Genomic DNA, 20,825 nt, shown 5'->3' on the forward strand with positions numbered 1-20,825 from the left:
CTCAAGGTCTGGCTCCCAAAGCCACACTCAGCATGATCCAAACACAAGAGTGTAAACTAGGCCACCACAGGGTTCTCCCTGACCCAGCATCCCAACCTTCCCCAGACCTTGCCAGAATAAAGACATTCCAGCTCCCCGGAGTCTGGGGGTCAGTGCATCTCCTCCTTCTCTTCCCAACTTTCCTTTTTTTTTGGGGGGGGTACAGGGATTGACCCAGGGGAGCTTAACCACGGAGCCACATCCCCAGCCCTTTTTATGTTTTATTCTGAGTCAGGGTCTGGCCTCGAACTTGCCATCCTCCTGCCTCTTCAGGAGTAGCTGGATTACAGGAGTGCACCCTGTGCCTGGCCCCCTCTCGACTTTAACAGGCATACCCACCAGCTTGCTAAGATGCCTACCCCTACCATCAACAGGGATGGAGAAATCAATTCCAAAACATTAGGGAAAAATCAACTTCAAAATAAAACTTTAAAAACTTTTTGCCCCGAGGCAAATACATCCTCACTTCCACACACAACCACTAAGGGAAAGGATGTGGGGAACAGGAACTCTGGCCATGTGGTTTTGGAGTTCAATTCTGTAGAGGAAGCCCTTCAGCTTCTAGTTGTCAATCCTGGAGGACCACTGCCAAACATCTGCAGCCAAGATCAAGGCCTCCAGAGGGACTAAATCCACAGCCCCTGCTCCCAGTGAGCCAACGAGGCTGCTGCCTCCAGCTGACCTGCACAAGTGGCACCTGGGCCAACAGTCCCAGCTCAGACCTGCTACTTCTGGAAAGGCCCAGCTGCTGGTCCTCCTGCTCCCTTCTCCTGCCTATAAAAAGGCATCTATTTCTTCCTCTGCACAGGGAGATGCCGGAAGGGGTCCATCTGGGCACTGCCTTCATTTATTGTCCCAGCAGAGCAGCCAGCACAAAGAGCTGGCCCACACTGCCTGGCAGCCAAGCAGAGCCCAGCATGGGCTGAATCTCGGCCTTTGAATTATAAAAAGGCAAGAGGCGGGTGGCGCTGGGGCAGCGCCTCAGCCCGAAGCTCACAGTGAAACACGACCACTGAGCTGGCTGAGCACACTCAGAGCTCACAAGCAAATAGGCTTAATCACTGTCACCCTTCTAGAAAATGATCGCCCTCTCCTAGAAACAAAGCCCCTAAGTCCCTTACCCTGTGACTCAGAAAAGCCCCAAACAGTGCTCAGACCAGATCAAAGTCGCTGTGCCAGCTGTGAACAGCCACTTGGGCATCTGATACAGAGGACATGGAGGATCAGCAGCAGACTCTCAAATGACACTTTCAAAAATAAGCTGCTGTCGATGTTTCTGCCCTGGCCACTGAGTTACAGGAAGCTGCTGCAGTGGGGCTTGACAGCTGCCAAGTTCCTCTCCCCCCGACAGACTAGCAATGGCTGGCAGACACTGCGCTTCAAACCTAAGAGCACCTGGACGTGCACAATCACGGCCTTCTGCTGAAGGTGGAGGGCACCTCTGGAGCAGCAGGATGCCGAGAGCAGCAGGCCCCTCCATGGTGCCACTTTCAGGTAGGCACCGGGGGCAGGGCCGAGGAGAGGGAGGAAGGGGGGTGGCTTACACAGATTCCATTTCCAAGTCGTCTTCCTCCTGAGACAGCTGTAGGTAGGGGTTATCTGAAGCCGGACGGAACTTATACCCCGTCAGAACGAAGAAAACCAATGTGGCCATTTCATCCAGGAGCTGCAGATTTAAAAACCACCCCAAAATAAAGGGATCAGCAACACTATCCCTCAACACGACCCACATATCCGCACAGTTCACTCCTTGCTAACTGCTCACTCAAGGCCTCGGTTCAAGGCCACGTTCATGGCCCCTGAGCACTCCCTAGATCTGAAGCCTAAGCCAGGAGCAGTCTGCCCCTAGGACCAGGGCCTCGTGCCTTGGGCACATTAGACCAGCCCTCTACTCCACTGAGCTCCGTTCCCAACTCCTTCAATGGTACTTTTTTTTGGCGGGGGGCATGGGGGGGACTGGGAATTGAACTCAGGGGTGCTCTACCACTGAGGTACACCCCGAGCCCTTTCTGGTTTTTGAAACAGGGTCTAAGTTGCTGGGGCTGGCCTGGAACTTGTGATCTTCCTACCTCACTCAGCCTCCTAAGCTGCTGGGATTACAGGCGTGTGACACCACATCTGGCTTCACTGGTACCTTTTTTTTGGTACCATGGATTGAAACCAGGTTGCTTAACCACATCGCCAGATCTTTTTATTTTTTATGTTGGGACAGGGTCTTGCCAAGTTGCTTAGGGCCTCACTAAGTTGTGATCCTCCTGCCACAGCCTCCAGAGCCACTAGGATGACAGGTATGCATCCCCATGCCCGGCTCACTAGTACCTCTTAAAAGTTCAATTTATACCCAAATTTTCCAACACTGGTGCCTAATGTACCAAGTGAATTCTTCAAGAAAAAAGGATAGCTAAACCTTCTGGTTGACTCTGGCAGTTAAACAGTTCTAGGGCTGGGGTAACAGCTCAGTTGGTAAGGTGCTAGCCTCGAATGCACAAGGCTCTGGGTTCAATCCCCAGCACCACAAAACAACAACACAACAACAAAAATGGTACTAGGATTTACAAAGATATTGGATGATTCAAATAATAATAATATTAGGGCAAAGAAGGAGGGAGGGCTGGATTCTAAACTGTTCTAGGCCTGATAGCTAGGAAAGACCCCATCCCATCCAAGCTTTAATTACAGAGGGCAATACTGACTCTACCTGAAGCTTTTCTCTAAAGAGTTTTAAAATTGAAAACTAAAATCAATAATGCAATTATGCCAGATTTCTCATGTAATCTAGCAGCTCTCCAGGGCAAATAGATAATATATATATTTTTTTTACAGAGTAGGATTATTCAAGGGTGAAGAATAGAAACAGAACTCTTACAGGGGAGAAAGGGGGGACCCTGATAAAGGTAACTCCAAATAGATAATCATCATCATCATCTTTTTTTTTGGTTCTAGGGATTGAACCCAAGGGCGCTTAACCACTGAGCCACATCCTCAGGCCCTTAAAAAAAAAAATATATATATATATATATATATATATAGTTGTAGATAAACAAATAACTTAATTTTGTTTATTTATTTTTATGCGGTCCTGAGGATTGAACCCAGTGCCTCATGTGTGAGGCAAACACTCAACTACTGAGCCACAACCCAAGTCCCCCAGCCCATTGTTTTTTTTTGTTTTTTTTTTTGAGACAGAGTCTCACTAAGTTACTGAGGCAGACTGTGAACTTGCAAATTTCCTGCCTCAGCCTCCCAAACTCCTGGGGTCACAGGTCCCAAATAGGTAATCTTAACTGTCACTGGAAGAGATGGCAGGTTTTAGGGGCCATTCCCATGTGAATAAGAAACAACCTTAAGTTACATCCCCAGACTTTATCCCTCAGACATGAACTCTGCACTGTCCCGGGAGCAGTATACCTGGTAGAGCCACTTCCACTGGAATGGAACAGCAAGTTTAAGGAGAAATGCAATGATCCTGGTGAAGTATATGTAACACACAATCTGTATGAAGAGGAAGGAAACAAAACACAAAATCAACAGAGAAGTTATAACCATTTTCTTCTAATAAATTGCTTTCACAAACTCACTACAAAACAGAAAACAGAACCACCCAAAGACTTGCGTTTCTTGGAGTGTTAACTCATAAGTACAGCAGAGAGAGATGGCCACTCTGCTGGTTACACTGGGAAGGAACTCCTCACTGTCTCTAGGTGGCCAAGACGATGACCACAGCCACCGAGGGAGGACAGCACACTTGGGTACATCTGCTCTTAGACCCTCCTCACCTCTCCAAGCCTCATTTCAATCTCCCAGGGGCAGCCTTTTTATTCCCAGGCTTGGAGAGATAATTATCAGTAGTAGCAGCCAACTACAGCCCACAGGGAGAGGCTGACTCCTGGCCTCTCTGCCTGCACTGCTGTAAAGGTCCAGGGCCACAGTCAGGACGTACCCACACCTGTCCTCATGGGGAGGCCTCCACTTCACTGCAGTAACGAGGGCTCAGTTGCTGCCCAGGCTGCTCATGGGACCAGGCTCACGGTGGCCAGGCTTGCAAGCAAGCCAGGCATGCTAGGGTTTCGGGCACACAGGCCCAGTACCCTTGCCTGGCCATTGAGAACCACTGCTCATGGCCACCTCCTGTGTCAGGAGAGGCTCTGTGGTGACTCCTGTGCCTCTTCTGGTGGAGGACAAGGCCCTTGCAAAAAGTCACCTGCCTCTGTTTCTCTAATGAAATCGCTAATGTTCGCCCATATACAAGAATCTTCCAGTGACAGTCGAGGCCAAAACCATGACAAAAGACTTGGCAACTTTCTTTAAGGAGCCACGGAGCAAACTCCAGCAGACCTGCACCTTATGGACACCAAGAAACCACGACCCTAAGAACTCACAGTGGTTCTGACTTGGTGGCTGTGCTTAGCTTACAGGGATCTCTCTGCACACCCGTCACTGTCCCCATTCTTAAGTTTTACAAAAACCGCCTCCATCTCTGTTCTTAAGGGAAATATCACCATTAGCATAACATGAAACTAGTTTCCTGCAGAAAACTTTGAGAGAGAGGGAGGTTCTCTAAATCTTACAGGAAAACATAAAGCCTGCAGAAGGGCACAGGGTGCAGCCCTCGTTTTCTTAATGAACAGCAACACCCCAGGGAACGGCTTGGGGGGGCACACACCAGGACTGCTATGGACAGCCACCACCTCACCGTGGCAGCAGCCCTGGACAGGGTCAGCAGGCTCCACAGGGCTGTGCTGGGTTTCTAGAATCCCGGCATTTATATTTTATATCAATGTATTATTTAACCACTTAAAGTTAAATATAAGAAGTAGTAACCGGGATATTTAGTTTCCGTTTCGGGAGGTACAGTCTGTTGTGAAGCAATCCGAGCAGATCCAGGGCTGCCCCTCCTGGGCGTCCATCCCGCTTCCCGCATTGGCTCTGCCCCCTGAACTGATCTAACTGAGAGACTCAGGGTCTTTTTTTTTTTTTTTTACTCACCAGGACGTAGTAATGTCTGAAAAGCTTCAGCTTTGCTAAGTTAATGGCAGCTAGGGATAAGAACATGAAGAGCTCATTAGCTTCGCTTCTTCCCTGTCTGCGCGCTCGATCGTTCATTCACTCTGAGGCAAGACCCTACCAGCTGAGCCAGCCCCTGAGCAGCTGGGACTCTGGGGGCACACCATTCTTGGGACCCCTGTCCTGTTCATGTGCCCCCTCAGTCAAGAGGGGTTGAGACACACCTCACTTCTGGCAAGGAGGCAGATGGGAGGCTCCGTCCACCCCAGGGCCTGGTGAAGCTGCTCTCACAGGCCACCCAGCTGCAGCTGCTCTGAGGGGCAGCTATGTACTGCACAGGGGCACCAAGGAAATCACAGACGCCCACCTGAGGGTCAGCGCTAACCCCCTCAGCTCTGCCACCGTACCCAGGGAGATGCTTTCTCCACTAGGACCCACTGGGTTGGCCCCAGAGTGACAGCTGGGGAGCCGTCCACCAGCCAAGGGTGCAAATTCAATTAACCCTCAGACGCACTTGGCAAATTTGGCTTCAGTTTCCGTTAAGCACCCTGTAATAATAAGCCCTTTAAGTACAACCTGCTTGGCTATCTCCTGCCTTCTAGAGCGTTCAAGGTCAGCGAGCCAGGACTTCCTGCCACTGCTGGTGGCTATGAAATATTGATGACCACGGAGGGTAGCCTGGCTCCCTCCCCGATTAGCAATCCTTTCATTCATCATAAACCTCCCGCAGGAGGCAAATTAATTCTGCTTAATAACATTCAATTACTGATTCAGTTTAAGAACGAGACTGTGGGTGGCAAAGGTTCAAATTTCCTCTTCCTCTTTCCTCTGGCTCATGATTAGTGGGGGACAATCAAGTTTAGGATTCCAAAAGAAATTCTGGGAATGCCAAGTTATCGTCAAGGTGATTATCCACAGGAGCCTCCTCCCGGAAACCAAAGAGGGCTGGCAGGGCAAGTCTTCCCAGGGGACTCTTCCCACAGCTGAGAGGACAGGACCCTCACATACAGAGCTGCAGTGGCCTCTGCACACAGGTGGCCTCTGAGGAAGGGGATCACAGCCGGCAGATCACCAAACGCTTGCTTATCTGGTGTTTTGCTACTTTATGTATTTTTTGTGGTGATAGGATGGAACCCAGGGCTTGTGCACAGGAGGCAGGAGTTCTACCACAGAGCCACATGCCCAGCCCCACTGTCATGTTATTTTTTAAAAATGAAATCTCTCTGCCTCTCATCCTTTTCTTTTCTAAATTTATTTGTTCTCTTAGTTATACATGACAGTAGAATGCACCCTGACATGTCACCTATACATGGGGTCTGACTTCTTGTAGTTGTCAGCCTTTTCTTTTGAGCCCTGATTGAGCTAGACCCTGGGACCCTAGGCGTGCCCCTGGGAGAGGGACACTAAAGCCTGAGCTGGACACAGGGTTGGGAACAGGCCAGGGTTGTAAAGGCTTCCCAGAGGACAGGATGCCACAGACTTTGCCATCTCTAGGAGCTCACGGCTCCACTGTGCCCACACCACTCTGCCCAGCGAGCCCCCGCTGGAGGGAGGGAGCCGAGCCCCTGCACAGGCTGGTACTTCTTGAACACGAACACTGAGTCCTCTCCCTAGGGCTGACTGAAAAACCCAGCATCAACCACTGGATCGTTTAAGTCACACACGCGCTTTCCGTCTCTTCCGAGTGCTGCCGCTGAGTGAGTCCTGGCAGGACACTGCTGCTGGCTTCCCTGAGAACCATCAGTCAGAGGCGTCCCAGCGTCCAGCGGGGGCAGGGATGAGCAGGATGGAGGGAGGACTCCCAGCCTGCAGGGAGCTCGGGAAGGGAGGGCAGCTCAGCGCGACTGCACCTTGGGGAGGCCAGGAAACTCAGGGCGAGGAGCAAAGCCCAACACCAAGCTGGGCGTCCTCCCTGTGGGTCCAGAGGGCCCAGAGTTTTTAGCCATGCGGCACCACATTACATCACAGTTCAGAACTGTCAAGAGAAAAGACGGAGGAAGCCAGGAGGAAGAGACTGACCCCGTGAGACCTGGAGTCTGTGGCAGTGCCTGTGACAGGCGGGGGTCTCTATGGGTGTGGAGCGATCAAGGTGCGGGCAGCACAGTGGACAACCCCTCGGCCCTCCAGGAAGAAGAATGCCAGAGGTGGGGCCACAGGGAAGGAAGCAGGGGCTGATGGGGGAGCAGGCCCTGCAGGTCTCCATGGGTGGGAGGTGGGGGCTGGGGGGACGAGAACAGAGGGCGCCACGCTGGCTGGCCTCTCCCGGGCATCGTGTGCCACCACATCACACTCTCCAAGCTGAGCAGACCCTGAAGGTAGGCAGGTCCGACCAGCTGCACGAGTGAGCCTGCACCCTCACCTCCACGTGCCAGAGAAAAGCGTCACCACAGCAGACTCCATGCCACGTAGGATGCACGAGGGCTGACAGACAGGCCCTGGAGCCAAGGACTTTCACCTCTAAGACACGCAGCCACATACATAGTCCCAAGGTTTCCCAAAACCCACGAGTCGTGTTGATGTCATTTCCAGTCACATGCAAGACGTTTGCTAGGACTGCTGCTGGCAGGGACCAGGCTTCCAAGGCCCCCACTGGTGTCCTAGTCATGGTCCAAGCAGTGAAGCTTTTCCCCCTGTGCCGGGGACAGAGCCCAGGGCCTGGGGCATGCTCAGCAGGCACTCTACCGCTGAGCTCCATCCTTGCCTCTGCGAGGTGCTAAGAAACAGGACAGAAGAGTGGTCCAAAGCACAAGCTCTGTGAATCCAAGCACCTGGAGTTCAGACTCCAACTCTATTGCTTGCTGGCTGTTATGATCTCAGGTAAGTCACCTAACCTCTCTGAGCCTCTGTTGCTTCATCTCTTAGGCCAGAATACCAACACCTACCCCTAAATGTTTCGGACAAATACCCAGACAGTACGTGAAAAGCCAGTGGCTCACAATAAGCTACCCGAACCCGATGTTACAGTATTAGAACCTGTTAGGATTATCTGGATTAACCCAGCACCAACAGTGGCAAATACTGTGTCCCTGGGCTGCCACCCAGTGAGTCAGGAGGCTGAGCAGGGCGGTCAGCTCAGGGCGAAGCCTCACCAGCACTGTGCAGAGAGCAACCAAGCAGCAGGCCTCCCTTTGCTTTTCTCCCAAAGACCTTCCCGGAGCCAAGGAGGCTGACAGCTGGCTGCTGTGCGGGCCTCAGGGGAGCTGGGCTCCCTTGGGTGAAGGCTCCCGAGGCTGGCTGGCTATTTCTGACCCTGCCACTGAGGAGCAGCAAATATGGTCAAAGAATGAGCACGGGGAGAGGAAACGCGTCCCAGATGGAGCCAGGAGACCTGCACCCTGGCACGGGCACTGCTGTAACTCCCCCGGGCCGCACCGCCTTCTCCAGGCCCTTGTTTGGAGGAGGATGTACTCGGTGGTCAGCACTTCTTCATGGCAATGGCTCACCATGAGCAGTCCCCTGAGGGGGCTTGGGGTTTTTTTTTTTAATATTTATTTTTAAATTTTCGGTGGACAGAACATCTTTGTTGGTATGTGGTGCTGAGGATCGAACCCAGCGCCCCGCGCATGCCAGGTGAGCGCGCTACCGCTAGAGCCACATCCCCAGCCCTGTTTTTTATTTTTTTAATGTATATTCATTTACAACAATTTTTGTGTCAATTTTATTGAGGTACAATTAACATACAGTAAGATCTGCCAGTTTCGTACGTGTGCATGTGGTGCTGGGGATTGAGCCTAGGACCTTGTGCATGCGTGGCAAGAGCTCTACCAACCAAGCTGTATTCCCAACCCCGGGGGCTGGTTTTTGATCAGCTGCTCTGCCTGCCCCCATTCTTAGAGTGGTGGAGGGGGGTGCTGCGCAGACCTGGAAACCCCTGCAGGCAGAGCAGGGAGCAGCTCCGGGAGCCTCTCCAGGGCCTGAGGCCTGCAGACCCCACTTCCTCTAGCTCTCAGGAAAATGGCCATGATTCCCAAGCTTCCTGCCGACACAAGTGCCTGCTGCAGCAGGCAGGGCCACCGCCCTGGCTCAACCCTCCCCAACCCAGCAGCAAAGGAGCCCACACACCACCCGTGGGAGGTGCTGCCCCCACCTAGACTGTTGCCTTTCCTCTTTCAGTCACGGGGTAACTAGGCAGATTACCCCTCCCCCCAGCTGGCTTCCCTGGGAGGCCCTGGAACTGTGATGAGGGCAGAAACAGCAGCACTGGTGGTGGCCATTTACTAGCAATCACCACAAGCCACGTGCCCAGTGGGTATCTGAGCTTCATCTCACGATAGCCTCTATGAGGTGGGCAGCCAGCCTGGCAAAGGTTAGTACGTTATCGAAGTCACACGGTCCACCTGGAGAAGCCAGTATCCAAACTTGAGTGCACCCCCTCCAAGGACCAAGCTCTTAATACTGCACTTCACACTCAGAGGCCATGCTGGCTTCGGGGGTCTGCAGCTAGTCAAGGTGCCTGCCACGCCCAGGAGCTGCTAGCAGTCTGCTCTGAGGCCTTAACACCCAGCAATTTATGGACCACACAAAAGGCAAGGCCCACAACAGCCTCTGAATGGGTGGAAAACTTGCCAGACAATCCTTGCCTAGGTGTAAAGAAAGCCCCAAGGCTTAACCCCCACCCCCACCCCCCAGGCCCAGTGGCACACGTCTGAGATTCCAGCAACTCAGGAAGCTGAGAAGGGGGGCTGCAAGCTCTGGGCAGCCGCAGAGGCCCTGTCCCAAAATAAAAACACAAAGGGCGGGGGCGGCTCAGTGGTAGAGCACCCCTAGGTTCAATCCCCAGGAAGAAAGAAAGAAATCCCACCTATCCCTCCTCCCTTTTCCCACTTCTTTCCTGCTGTGCTTCAGAGGGAACTCTGAGTCAAACAAAAAATCATAAAACATGGATAATGGCAAAGTCAGGATGGCACTGGAGCCACTGGGACTCTCTGGTGGCAGCAGCTCAGATCTGCCTAAGCTCTGGCTCAAGAGAACCCTGCTGGGGGCTGGAGAAGCTATGCCATGTGAGGCCACGCCTGGCCTGAAAGCTGGCGACACAGCCGCTCAGTCACCAGAAGACACAGCCCCACATGGACACAAGACCACACAGCCTGAAAGCACTCCTCCACGAAGAGAAGACCCACCACTGCATCTCAAAGGCAGCACCTGGACCAAGTCTGGGAAAGGCTGCAACAAGACAGGAACCACCCCACAGAACACAAGACCCTTTGCTCCTGAAACTACTGGGGCAGGGGAGAAGTGATCTCACACATTTCTTTGTTTATTTTTGTGAGGTACCGGAGATGCAAGGCAAGCACTCTATCACTGAGCCACAACCCTGGCCCTCAAAACACATTTCTAACACACCTTAAAGCAATGGTCCAGATACATCAATAGCCATCAAGCTGACAGTTAAGGGCTGCACATCTCATTCTGAGTAAAATTAGACATCAACGCCAGGCATGGTGGCCACGCCTGCAATCCCAGCGACACAGGAGGCTGAGGCAGGAAGATCACGAGTTCAAAGCCAGCCTCAGCAACTCAGTGAGGCCCCTAAACAATTTAGCGAGACCCTGTTTCAAAAAAAAGCAGGGGTGGGGGTGTGGCATGGGAATGTGGTGGATAAGCACCCCTGGGTTCAATCTCCAGGGCAAATACATATGTAAATAAATTAAAAAGCATCAAAGAAGCAAAACTGGCGGAGAGTGGGCTCCCAGGCACATCAGCAGACCTGCCTGCTCGTGAGGACAACTGAGCCCAGGATTGAAGCCCTGCTTGGGTAATATAGCAAGGCCCACTTCAAGGAAAGGGAGTGAGCTCCAGCCCACCTGACGGCAGGAAAGACATCCACCGTCAGCTTCAGCCCTTGCTCACCTGCCCTTTGCCTCTACCAAGCCCACAGCACAGCAGGAGGACGGCAGGCAGGGCAGGTGGGACTGCCGGCCAGCTCCTTGGCCAGCGTGGGCATGCAGTCTGGTGTCTGGCCCCATCAGTCCCGCACCACACCCAGCCTGCAGTGGAGCTGAGCCGCGGGTGGCCTCCACATAGGCCCCAGCTCCCCCCTGCACAGGCACAATGGGCAGCGAGCTGAGCAGGCAGGTCAGGCTTCTGGTGCCGACACAGGCCAGCGGAGCCCAGGAGGGCAGAGCGCCTGAGCCTCCCGCAGCGCTGCAGTAACCATCTTAATAACAGCTACCTTGCTGGGGCCTCAAGACCCACGGAAACCCAAGGCACGTGAGGACCCCAGGTGCATGAGCCAGGCCAGGCAGGCCGGAGAGGGCACCGAAGGCACCCACCACGGGGCTCCAATGGGCACTCAGGTGGCAGAGGCAGGAGAGCCCTGCTGAGGACAGGTCAGGTGTCCCTAACAAGGCTTCTTCTCGGCAGCACTATAGGAGACTCTAGGCCATTTTGGCTGTGGCTTACCTAGTGCAGGTGGCACCCCTGGTCGACTAGTTATGTGATAATGTGGGCCAGAAGCTGGGGTTGAGCTGGTGACACTACAGGGATGTTAGGTGATGTGTTGAGGCAAAGTAGTGAAAAGAGGTTTGTGGAGATTAGAAGAAATTAAAAAGCACTGTATTAAATTGTCTCATAAAATGTCCCCTCTCCCTCTAGGCTACCAGTGGTGGACACAGTCCTTAGAGAGCAAGATGGAAGTGAGGCCTGGGTAAACACGCGTGTGAAGTCACACCTGCGGCCTGCGGCCCCACAGGGCCCCTGTGAAATGCCTTTGTCATAGGCTCCTGGGAAGCACCCGCTTAGGGACAGGCCAGCCACACCCCTGTGTCCTCTGAGGCCACTTCACCTCTTGCTCAAAAGACACGGTAGCATTCCAGGTGCTCCCTGCCTCTGTCCCCAGCGGGTGGCCTGGGGACAACTTCAGGCTTCTGGATGGCCCAGCCGACGGCTCCATTCTCCAGCTACCCAGGGACAAGAGGAAGGACGGGGGACGATTTCCTCCTCTCGTTTCTTCTGCCTCTGCTCTTCTCCATCACAAAATGCTGCCCCAAAGGTTCTGGGCAGGCTCCCTGTGCTAGGACCGTCCTGCACGGGAAAGGTGCACACACAGCACAAGGCGCCAGCAAGGCCCGTCTCCTAACCGCCTCCTCCTGGAGGCTTCTGAGCTGGAGCCTCCGGCCGTACCCTGACGACAGTCCTCACTCACCGCCAATGGCCCAGGCACTCTGGGCTACCTCAGGTCCTGCCTGGAGAGTGAGACACGGCTGGCCAGGCCTGGAGCTGTAGCGAGGGAGGAGCCAAAGGAGGCAGGGACGGGTGTGCTCCCTAGGGACGCCCAGCGCCTGCTCACAGCTGAGGGGGTCCATATCCAAAGCCACCTTGCTAATTAAAGAAAAGTGCAGAGTCACCTCAGAGAAGCAAGCTGGTAAAATACTAGAGCAGACAAAGTCCTGAAGAACACAGTTCTTATCACATTTGTGCTTTACAGATTTCAAAGTGCCCAAGCACAGGTTAAAGAGACAGCAGTCACGATCACTTCATTAAATATAGTTTTAACTTTTGGTACTGGGGATTGAACCCAGGGGGCCTGAGCTACATCCCTAGCTCTTTCTATTTCTAATTTTGAGACAGGATCTCATTAAGTTCCTGAGGCTGGCCTGGAACTTGTGATCCTCCTGCCTCAGCCTCCTGAGCAGCGGGAATCACAGGTGTTCACCACCAGCACCTGCCCAGCTTTAAGTATGGTTCTAAACATGGTGCCTCTTACTGTCCACAATGGCAAGGGATGGCAACCTCCTTCTATCACAGTTGAGACAGCGAATATTCGGCCTTATGGGCCAGATGACCTCTGTCACAACTACTCAGTTCTGCCCTGTAGCACAAAAGCAGCTGTGGCCGATGTATACACAAATTGGCATGACAGCACTGGACTGAGACTTCAGGACAGGTGGAATGAGATGGGCCCCTGGGCCAAAGATTGTCTGGAATATCATTATATCCTGATAAGTTAGAAGACAGCATCTCTGCTTTTTCCTCTCTCAAAAAAAGATTATATTTTTACTTAGCAAAAACTCAGATGAGCCGGGAGCAGTGGTGCACGCCTGTAACCCCAGTGGTTCAGGACACTGAGGCAGGAGGGTCATGAGTTTAATGCCAGCCTAACCAACTTAGTGAGGCCCTAAGCAACTTAACGAGACCCTGTCTCTAAATAAAATATAAAAAAGAGCTGGGGATGTGGCTCAGTGGTTAAGCACCCTTGGGTTCAATCTCAGATACTCAAAACAGAACAACAACAAAAAACTCCAACTTAGATGACAAAGTCATAAGTTTCCAAAAGCAGTCAGTGGCTTATTCTAGCAACATCCACCACTGAACTTACTCTGCCACAAGAGACAAGGGCAGATCTTTTAGCGCCAGGTGTTTTCTAAAGGGCAAGTTACCATGCGTTCACGCTGTGTTACACATGCACAGAGGGAACAGGCAGTTGGCACACGCTCCACGCCTATACTGTAGCGAGCCGAGAGCCTTAGCAACAACAAAGACAAACCAGCAGCCTCCATTCCTCTGGGTTGCCCCGACATGGGCTCCTCATGATGGAAAGAGGCTGACCTGGCTCACGATCCTACAGACCCAGGAGCTTGGTACCAGTGCTGCTGGGCTTCTGTGCGAGAACACTCATTCCGGGAGAGAGCATGCTCCTCCTACAGAGCCACCTGCCTCCTGTGAGCCCCACCTCAAGTCCTCCCTCCTCAGCATCACCACACTGGGACCAGGCTTCCGGGTCCATGAACCTTCAGGGGACAAACCATATCCAAACCATGGCACGATCCAATCAAAATGGACAAAGGACCCAAATTCACATTCTTCCAAAGAAGATGAATGAATAGCCAACAAGCACTTGAGAGGAGGCTGAACACGGTGAGTCACTAGGAAACACGACTTCACACTCGTTAGGAAGCTGCTATAAACAACAGAACAGGCCAGACCCACCCCTGTAATCCAGGATCCCAAGTTCCAGACCAGCCTAGACAATTTGATGAGACCCTGTCTCAAAAAATAAAAAGGGCTGGGAATGCAGCTCAGTGGGAAAGCACTTGCCTCAGGTCCATGGGGCCCTGGCTTCAATCAATCCCCAGTACCAATAAATAAATAATTAACAACATGTTCTAAAAATTTTAAAACACGAGGGTATGGGGGTACAGCTCAGTGGTGCTTTGCATGCACATGGCCTTGGGCTTTGTCCCTAGCACCAAAAATAAATGAAAAAATCAAATTTAATTTAAAAAATGTAAAACTCTGAACATGGGGGTACCCAGTAGGGCCAGGGTGTGGCCCACTGGTGGAGGGTGTGCTGAACATGCATGAGGCCTTCGGTGCAATCTGCAGCACATGTGGAAAAACCAAACCAGAAAATAGTAAGTGTAGGTAAGGACGTGGAGAAATTAGAACCTGTGAGCAATGCTGCTGGGAAAACACAATGATTTGGCCACCGTGGGACACAGTGTAGCAGTTCCTCAAAACACTGAATGCAGGATTATCACACAACTCAGCAGTTCTACTGCGGGGTGCACACCCAAGAGAAGGCAAAGCAGGGAGTTACACAGGCATCTATACACCCAAGTTCAGAGCAGCCTCATTCACAATGACCACAAGGTGGAAGCTGCCAGGTATAACGTGACAGAGCATCATCCAGCCTTAAAAAGAGAACCTGCAGGGCGTGGTGGCACATATCTGTGATCCCAGGAACTCAGAAGGCTGAGGCAGGAGGATCACAAGTTCAAGGACACCTGGGAAACTCAGCAAGACCCTGTCTCAATAAAAAGGGCTGGGGATGCAGCCCAGGGACAGAGCGCCTACGGGTTCAGTACCCAGCACCACACACACACAAGAGGTAGACACTGTGGTGTCCTTGATCTGTAGTCCCTGGACCTAACACAGCCAAACCCATAGAGAGTGAAGCAGAACAGTGACCGGGGCTGCAGAGGAGGCAATGGGCTCTGCCTGCACGGCTCAGTGGGGAAGGGAACTTCTGAGATGGGTCATGGTGGTGGCTGCACAATAAGGTAAATGCACTCAATGCCACAGAACTGGACACTTGAAATAGTTCAAGTGTATGTCACACTTGTTTTACCAGGATTAAAAAAAAAAGGAACAGAAAAGAAAAAAAAAAAAAAAAACCACAAGAGAACACAAGGCTCTGAGGCGGCTTCCAGGGAAGTGTAGAGAAGGCAGAGGAGGGGGCCAGGGCTCCCAGTCAGACAGAAAGAGCCAACATCAGGGGATTTCAATTCATGCCACAGGGGTTACGAATTAACCCTGGGGTCGAGGGGTCGAGGACACAGGGAGGTCTTGCCCCAAATCTGCAAACAGATTACTCAAAAAGGGAAAAGAATACTGTCTAAGGAAAGCAAGAATTAAACCCATAAACAAGAGTCACCTCCATACACAATGACCATTTCTCTCATCAGCAGGCTCTGCGGTTTTGGGGCCTCTCCCTCCCCCGGAGCACTTCATCACTGAGCTACACCTCCAGCCCAGCTGCCTCAGCCTCGGGGCCGGGGACCACAGGCGAGCCTGCCCCACCAGCTCCAGCACATTTTCCATTCGGTTTGTTTACATGAATATACCAAATAAAACCCAGTTCTGCTGGGTGAGGTGGTGCATGCCTATAATCCCAGAGGCAGGAAGATGACAAGTTCAAAGCCAGCCTCAGCAAAAAGTGAGGCGCTAAGCAACTCAGTGAGACCCCATCTCTAAATAAAATATAAAACAGGGCTGGGGAAGTGGTTCGGTGGTTAAGTGCCCCTGAGTTCAATCCCCAGCAACACCCCCCCAACCCTGCCAAAAAAACCAAAAACAAACAAACAACAACAACAACAACAAAACAGTTCTTTGGCATGAGGTGCCCTGAGGTAAAGGACAACTCAAATAACCAAAAGCATTCAGCAGAGGGAGTTGGAAATAAACTCAACAGGGAAATGAGGAAAAGACCCAGCCGGGCTTCTGCTGGCCGTGACCAACAAGGACTTGAGAAGCCTCACCTCTAACACCACTTCTCTTTGGTCTCGGGAACCCCTTACTTTTAAACATGAATGAGGACCCCAAAGAGTTTTTATGTGGGTCATATCTATCGATATTTACCACATTGGAAAGTGAAGCAAACGTTTCAAAAATACTTCAGGCTGGGGTGCAGTTCAGTGGCAGAGGGCTTGCCTACCACGGGTGAGGCCTGGGCACTTCCCTTGTATTCCCCCAAGATTCCCCTGTTTCTTGATATTGTATGTTAACATAATTAACACTCTCTTGTTTAAACAAAATAAAATCTTTTCCAGGAAAAAGTAATTAAAGAAAAGAATTTTTTTCCGTATCTGTAAACCTCTGCAGTATCTGGCTTAATAAATGTAACCGGACGCCCATTGTTGTCTCTGCATTTAACCTGCTGTGTGAGCCTGCTGTGGTTGAAGTGGAAGAAAGAAATACAGCGTACATGGGAGGAGGTGAGCAGGTTTTGTATGTTTGTTGGAGACAGGTCTCAGGATGCTGCCAGGCTGGTCCAGCCGTGGGCTCAAGCGGTCCTCTGATCCTCCTGTCCCAGCCTTCCCGGTAGCAGGACTATAATCACGTGTAGGCAAGTGGAAGATCCGTCCTACCTGACTCTACATGAAAACTCAAGGCCAGCTTAGCAAGACCCTGTTTCAAAACAAAAACCAAAACACATAGCAAGCTGTAGCTTCTAGAGTTCATGGGGTGGGGAAGCTGCACTGAACCCAGGGGACTTCCCCCATGGTCCCCCAACTGCGCCTGCTCACCTGCCCCTGACTACAAAACTTTATGTGCCAGGTGGGTGGAAAACACTCTCAGGAGTCAGCAGGACTCTTGAATACAGAAAGGTCCATATAAAATAGTTTCAAAGATCACATTATTAACATGCCCACAGAACCGAGACTGTGAAGCCGAGCGGCAGGTGAGAGTTCTCCTACACGCGACTTTTTAGTCGGAAGCACAGATCATATTATTGGCGATACATATTGCTAGTTGTTCAACCTGGGAGTGACATGGTCACTTCATTCCTTGTTAAGAAACTGTCTGCCGAGAGCCTACAAGTCTGAGTAGCCAGAGCAGCCAGTCATTCCTTCAGATACAAACAGCCAAGAGAAAAGTGGCCATGGGTGGGCACCCACAGCAGCCCCAGGCCACATGGCACAGCCCCTGTGCTCATCCTGCTCTGCACACAGAACATCAATATTGATATCAGGGTTGAGATATGACATTTACAATCTCTACAGAAGCATCACAGCATCCCCCCCCCCAGTACTGGGATTGAACCCAGGGGGCTTTACCCCTAGGCTGGATCCCAGCCCCTTCTGTTGTTTTGAGACAGGGTCTGCTGGGGCTGACTTTGAGCCTGTGATCCTCTGCGAGCCTCTGTCCTGGAGGAACAAGAGGAAACATAACTGTGTGCCACTGTGCCTGGCTCATCAAGGCCATTCTTAAGTGGCTTGAGAGCTTTTTGTCCCTGCGAATAGGTGGCAGTGAAGAACACAGGCTCTAGTGCAACTTGGTGCCACAGCCCAGCATTGCTTTAGCACCAGCAGTGCAAACGCCAACAGTCAAAACGCTAAGGAGGGATCCTTGTGGGAACAGTGGGGTCCTGAGGATCCCCAGGGAGCTGCTGCCCTCACAGGTTCCTCTTATGCCAGGGCTCCTTGCAGAACCCACAGCAGCTCAGATCCAGACCCTGCCTCCAGAATGCCACAGCTGGCCAATCACCGCCGTGTAAAGGCTTCTGAAGCCACATAAAAGGTAAGTCTGGCTTGCCTGCAGAAACGCAAGGCCAAAAAAAGGATGACCAGAGTAGAGGCTGCCATCTTATTTATGTTGTCCGAGCCCAGGCTGACCCTAAGAGGAAGCCACCCGGGGAGAGGAGCCTGCAAGCTCAAGAAGAGACAGTGGATGGATCCTGGCAGGAGCACAGGGGGCCAGGGTGGGCGTGACCGAGCAGGACTCCCTAAGCTCAGAGGCCCCTGCAGTGCAGGGAATCTCAATGACAGAGGACCCAGGAAACAGCATGTGGTAGAAGGGACAAAGGGCTGAGGACAGAGGCAGCTTCCTCCTTCATATCTTCCTTTACATTCCCTCAGATGCTGTTAAAAGGGATCCAGAGACAAAGAAGTGAACAAAACCCGAGGCTCTCTGGAAGCTGTGTTCAGCCCAAATGCCAAACAACTACAAGCCGCACTCTGCCTGGCCTGGACTGCACCTCGGCTACTAAGGAGAACCTAAAGCCCGAGTCCCAGCAAGGCCATGAAATGACCAGTGGAATGACAGCCAAGGAAGAGGCACCAGAAGGTCAGGTCCCTGTGGCATGCTACCCTGCTTCCAGCTCCAACAATGTCACCACCTGAGGCCCCACAGGCCTGTCCTCCAGGACCGGCAGATCTCAGGACAGGTGAGGGCATACAGGGTGGACCACATAAGGAACAGCAGCTGGCCGTGTGCTTATCCTGCCTTCCCATGCGGCCCTTCAGGGCATGACCACACTGCAGTCACCACTGAGTGGGGCTAGCTAGCAGAGCGCTGTTCCACAGTCCTCTCCACAGGGGAGACTTTGCTAAGGGAACGTGGCTGCCTAGCCTCTGGGAGTTTCACTAGATGACCATTTTTCAAAGGATGGAGTCAACTGGCTCAAAAGCATCCACCAAGAAGACAACTGGGCCGGATGCGGTGGCGCACGCTTGTAATTCCAGCAGCTCCAGAGGCTGAGGCAAGAGGATCACAAGTTCATAGCCAGCCTCAGCAACAGGGAAGTGCTAAGCAACTCAGTGAGACCCCATCTCTAAATAAAATACAAAACAGGACTGAGGATGTAGCTCAGTGGTCAAGAGCCTCTGAGTCCAGTCCCCGGTACACCCCCACTTTATTTGGGGGAAATAAAGAAGACAGTCTGGCCTGGTGCAGTGGTGCACACCTGTAATCCCAGCGACTCTGGAGGCTGAGGCAGGAGGATCTCAAGTTTGAGACTAGTGAGGCCCTAAGCAACTTAGTGAGACCCTGTCTAAAAATAAAAAGGGCTGGGGATGAGGCTCAAAAGTTGAAACACCCCAGGGTTCAATCCCTGATACAAAAGAAAATGAAACAAAACAAACAAAAAAACTACCCGCTGACAATCCAACCTTCTTATTTTTTTGTACCAGGGAGGGAAGCCAGACCCACACACTAGGCAAATGTTCACCCACTGAGCAACACTCACAGTCCACAGATACCCCACTCTACTCCACTCGGTCCCTGCATCAAAGGTTTGTGGTGGTCCCTGCTGAGGAGGACTGGCTGTTCTGGACAGAACGGGCCTGTAGGCGCCAGCGCCTGCTTTTACCCTGCTGTCTGCTGAAGAGGCCCATGCTGCCACCTGGTGGAAAAGTGAGAAACTGCCTTGTGTGCTCCCAGCAGCACAAAAGCAGGGTTTACCACAGAGGCTGGGGGACAACACTGACCCACCCGGGGCCTCAGTGGCTGTGCTATCTACCCCAGGCTGAGCCTTTCACCAAGTGCTCAGCTGAGGGCCAACCTCAGGTGAAGTCAGGGGTCGCAGAGACTGCCAGCCAGCAAGTCACCCCTAGACCCTCGAAAGCAAGGTAGAGAAGGCACCGAGGCAGCAGATCTCAGAACAACAGAGAAAGGAGAAGGGCACTGGTGAGGAAGGACCCGAGGAGTGCCCCAAGGGCACAGGATGAAGCCCAGGAGAGAGACACTGCCCTTAGGACGGCCAAGTGTTTCTGGCCAGTGGTAGGAAACACTGATTCAGAAACACCAAAGTACACAGGGATAGAAGAAAGGCTCTTTTTTTTTTTTTTTTTTTTGGCACAGGGAATTGAACCCAGGGGTACTCCACTCCTAAGCCACATCCCCATCTCTTTTCATTTTTTTATTTTGAGACAGGGTCTTGCTAAGTTGCTGAGGCTGGCCTCCAACTTGGGAACCTCCTGTCTCAGTGTTCCGTGTGTGGTACGATGTCTGCTCGTTAAAATATTTTGTGTTAATATATTACAGTAAGGGGGAGGACCCTATTGATTACATTACAAAACAAAGGTTTTTTTTTTTTTTTTTTAATACAGCATGCATAGATGGGAGAAAAAAAGGACAAGAATATCCCCAAACAATTACTATTGCCAAAAGGTGGGTTTTCATGCTTGTGGCAAGGTGCTCTATTAAGATTCTAATCTCCACTGTATTTTTTGGGCTTCCTTACTCCACTGCATGAAGGCAGAGAGAGGGCTCTCTAATACAGCTCCAGGGAAGGCGACCAGCAAGGCTACACGTGCATTCTGCACACAATGTCCCAGCTCTGAGCTGTTGAAAAGAACCTGTCACAGCAGGGAGCAGTGGCACATGCCTATAATACCAGCGCCTCAGGAGGCTGAGGAAGGAGGATTGTGAATTCAAAGCCAGCCTCAGCAAAAGCGAGGTGCTAAGCAACTCAGTGAGACCCTGTCTCTAAATAAAATACAAAATGGGGCTGGGGATGTGGCTTAGAGGCTGAGTAACCCTGAGTTCAATCGGGTGGCTAAGGTAGGAGGCTTGCCTCAGCTTCCCCAGTACCTTAAAAAAAAAAGTATCTGTCAGAGAGCATTCCAGTGCAGGAAAAGGGAACCCAGTGCTTTGGAAGAAGAGAGGACTAGAAAGAAGACAAACGCTGGCTGAGGTTGGGAGGGTCGGGAGCAGGCCTCAGAGCAACCATGGGTCCCAGCCTGGCAAGATCCTGGGTATGAGGCTGCCCAGAAACAAAAGCACCAAGGCCCGAGCAGAGGGAATCTCTACAGTCACTATTCTGGTCACAAACCGGGAGA

At 52.0% G+C, this 20,825-nt stretch overlaps 1 protein-coding gene across 1 annotated transcript in view; it reads right to left on the bottom strand.

Annotated features, from left to right (window-relative positions):
- Nucleotides 1-20,825, bottom strand: part of GPR107 (G protein-coupled receptor 107) — a 68,759-nt gene that overhangs the window by 8,520 nt on the left and 39,414 nt on the right. The window contains exons 15-17 of the mRNA XM_081279005.1: nucleotides 5,026-5,075; nucleotides 3,448-3,531; nucleotides 1,584-1,705 (exon numbers count right to left, since the gene is read on the bottom strand). Coding sequence (XP_081135131.1) covers nucleotides 1,584-1,705; nucleotides 3,448-3,531; nucleotides 5,026-5,075 — 256 coding nt within the window. The remainder of the gene's footprint in view (nucleotides 1-1,583; nucleotides 1,706-3,447; nucleotides 3,532-5,025; nucleotides 5,076-20,825) is intronic.

The sequence above is a fragment of the Spermophilus citellus genome, assembly GCF_964194105.1.
Source record: "Spermophilus citellus genome assembly, chromosome: 2".
In the NCBI taxonomy this organism is placed as follows: domain Eukaryota; kingdom Metazoa; phylum Chordata; class Mammalia; order Rodentia; family Sciuridae; genus Spermophilus; species Spermophilus citellus.